This window comes from Pelophylax lessonae (genome assembly GCF_965119305.1).
Source record: "Pelophylax lessonae genome assembly, chromosome: 5".
Lineage (NCBI taxonomy): Eukaryota > Metazoa > Chordata > Amphibia > Anura > Ranidae > Pelophylax > Pelophylax lessonae.
In genome coordinates this window covers 259,199,385-259,201,884 of record NC_138772.1, presented here as the reverse complement: position 1 = coordinate 259,201,884, position 2,500 = coordinate 259,199,385, and the positions used below count along the sequence as shown (strand labels likewise).

Sequence of the window (2,500 nt, the reverse complement as noted above, 5' to 3'; positions counted from 1 at the left end):
AGTGAGTCCCGGAGGACAAGGGAATTTACAAGCTTCACCACATAGCAAACCTAAAATCTGGTCTTTGGCTGAGACAGCGACCAGTCCTGATGGTGCCCTCAAGTCCTCTCCTTCTCCTCCTCAAGTCAATCACACTTCTCCACCTATCCAGCACCCGGCCTTCTTACCCAGCCATGGACTATACACATGCCAGATTGGCAAATTCCACAACTGGACAAACGGTGCTTTTCTTACTCAGAGTTCTCTGATTAATATGAGGTCCTTGTTAGGAGTAAACCACCACCACGCTTCTCATCACAACCATCACCACCTTCAGGTCCACCAGCAAGCACCTCTTCTAACAGCCAACTTGGGTTCCCTCAGCAGCGACAAAAGCACAGAGAGGACCAGTCCCAAGCACACAGGTGAATAAAACACACAAGCCTGCCTTTACTATTCTATCCAGCTTTTACCTGTAAGAACTCCACAACCCTAGTGCCCACTGTCCAGAATCTATCATTTTACTGACGGTTAATGTGCTTGAATATTCAGCCTAGATATATTGTATATTAATGATCTTCTTTCCTTCCTTTCAGACAGAGAAAATGTCCCAAGTACCGATTCCCCTACACAATTGAAGTCCTCATTTCAGGCTGCCAGAGAAAAGTAAGCTAAACAATTCTATAGTTTTATATTTTGTAGCATGTTCAATGATAAAGTAAACGACTTAAATTGATAACTATCATACATATGTTGTATGCAGACTTGTGTAAAACTAACCTTAAAAAAGTTTTTAGGACCTACAAAAAGCATAGCCTGCTATTTATGTGTTTGTTTTTATTTATTTATTGTAACATTAACGTATTTTCCTGTTATTTTCAGCTCCTTGACACAACAAGAGGGAACAGCTCGCATATTAACGGCACTTCCTACAGCCTGATTGCTAAATCCTCATCAGTGATTAAGAGACTGTTTAAAACATTATGGACAATAATGAGTATCACATAAATTACTCTTTTTGCAATAAGGCGGTGTAACCCCCCCCCCCCCCCATTCACCCCACCACCACACCAGAAAAAAGAAACATTTATAAATCTGTAGATGGATTCGTCTCCATTGTACAAATTCAGAACCAACCCAGTAATTCTAACAACTCTTGGAATATTCGTTTTTATTGGGTAACCTGTTTTCCCCATGTCTGTTTTTTTCTGTATATAACGTGGTCTGAAGTATGTAAATAGCGCGTCAACAAAACTTGTCTAAAACATATATTTTTGTCTAATAAACTAAATGAAATTCTAATCTATACGATTCGATGTTTTCTAGTTTTCCCCCCTAACCAGATTGGTCCTAAAATGAAGTGAAGTTATGTTTAACGCTTTCAGATGATATGGGTCCCCGTTGGTTTTTTTTGCCTTTACCCTTTGTTTAAGCAGACAATTTCCATTTTAATGCCAGTCATTATGAAGTGAAAGGGATACGCTGAAACAATTTGTCACGCTGTAGTTTATGGTGATTACTCTTATGCAGCAGTTGGAACAATCTGGTCTCTTGTATAATTCCTTTTCAACCCTTACCCAATTCAGTTTTTTTTTTCTTTAACTTCTCTGAATCGCCTTTATTTTTCTAACTGCTGTCTTTCAGATATTGATTACAATTTAACTGTATAGATTTTAAATAAGGCATTTTAAAGACAATTGTTGAGCTAATCCCTGTGGAGTGGGTAGTTAACACCTAACTAAGCAGCTCATAAGGTAGCGGATTTTTATGACTCAAGTTAACAGGGAAGAGCATTTTTTTTTTCTTTTTCTTTTTTTGAGAGGCTGAGAAAGTAACAGCGCTAATTGTGTGTGCAGTTTAGGGATTTTAATGAGAATATATGGAGCTGAGTATGAGCTTAGCAAAACAGAAGTGCTATAAAGCCTGAGTGTGTGCGGACGCATGAGTTTAAACATTCATCTTCCGAAGACAATCTGTTAAAGACCTGCAATATTCTCAATATTTTCTATTTTTTTTTTTAATTTCTAATTGAGAACACTAAACAAGCATTGAGGTGCTTATAAGACGCCAGATGGTAGTTCATAGCAGAAAATGGAAGGAGGCAGCTGGGGAAGTCATTAAGAAATAATGTGGGGACGCCCTATTCAAACAATGCTAGCCCCAAACAAGCACTTGTCGGAAGCTAGAAAAGATTTCGGAATCAAATATTAATAAAGGTCCCATCAAATGTGAGGCCACTGATAAACACAGCAAAATAGATATCTCTTTATCAGCTAATTGTCTGGAGATGTTCAAATGGATCACTGATTGAACTTAACAAAGCAGGTGCTGGCTTGGGGGGGGGGGGGGGGGGGGACCGACTGGATGACCAGATTAATAACCCAGCTATAGATATAGATTTTTCACTCATATATATATAGTTATTTATATATATATATATATATATATATATATACATATATATATATATATATAGATATGGATCATGACATTACAGAGGATTAAATATATATAGTTATTT

The 2,500-nt window shown here is 37.6% G+C and overlaps 1 protein-coding gene across 1 annotated transcript in view; it reads left to right on the top strand.

Annotated features, from left to right (window-relative positions):
- The window catches only part of IRX1 (iroquois homeobox 1), a 5,552-nt gene extending 4,271 nt beyond the window's left edge, over positions 1–1,281 (top strand). Inside the window, exons 2-4 of the mRNA XM_082259864.1 lie at positions 1–404; positions 576–645; positions 862–1,281. The exon at positions 1–404 is cut by the window's left edge and continues 599 nt beyond it. Coding sequence (XP_082115990.1) covers positions 1–404; positions 576–645; positions 862–919 — 532 coding nt within the window. The 3' untranslated portion in view covers positions 920–1,281. The remainder of the gene's footprint in view (positions 405–575; positions 646–861) is intronic.
- Positions 1,282–2,500: the final 1,219 nt, after the last annotated feature.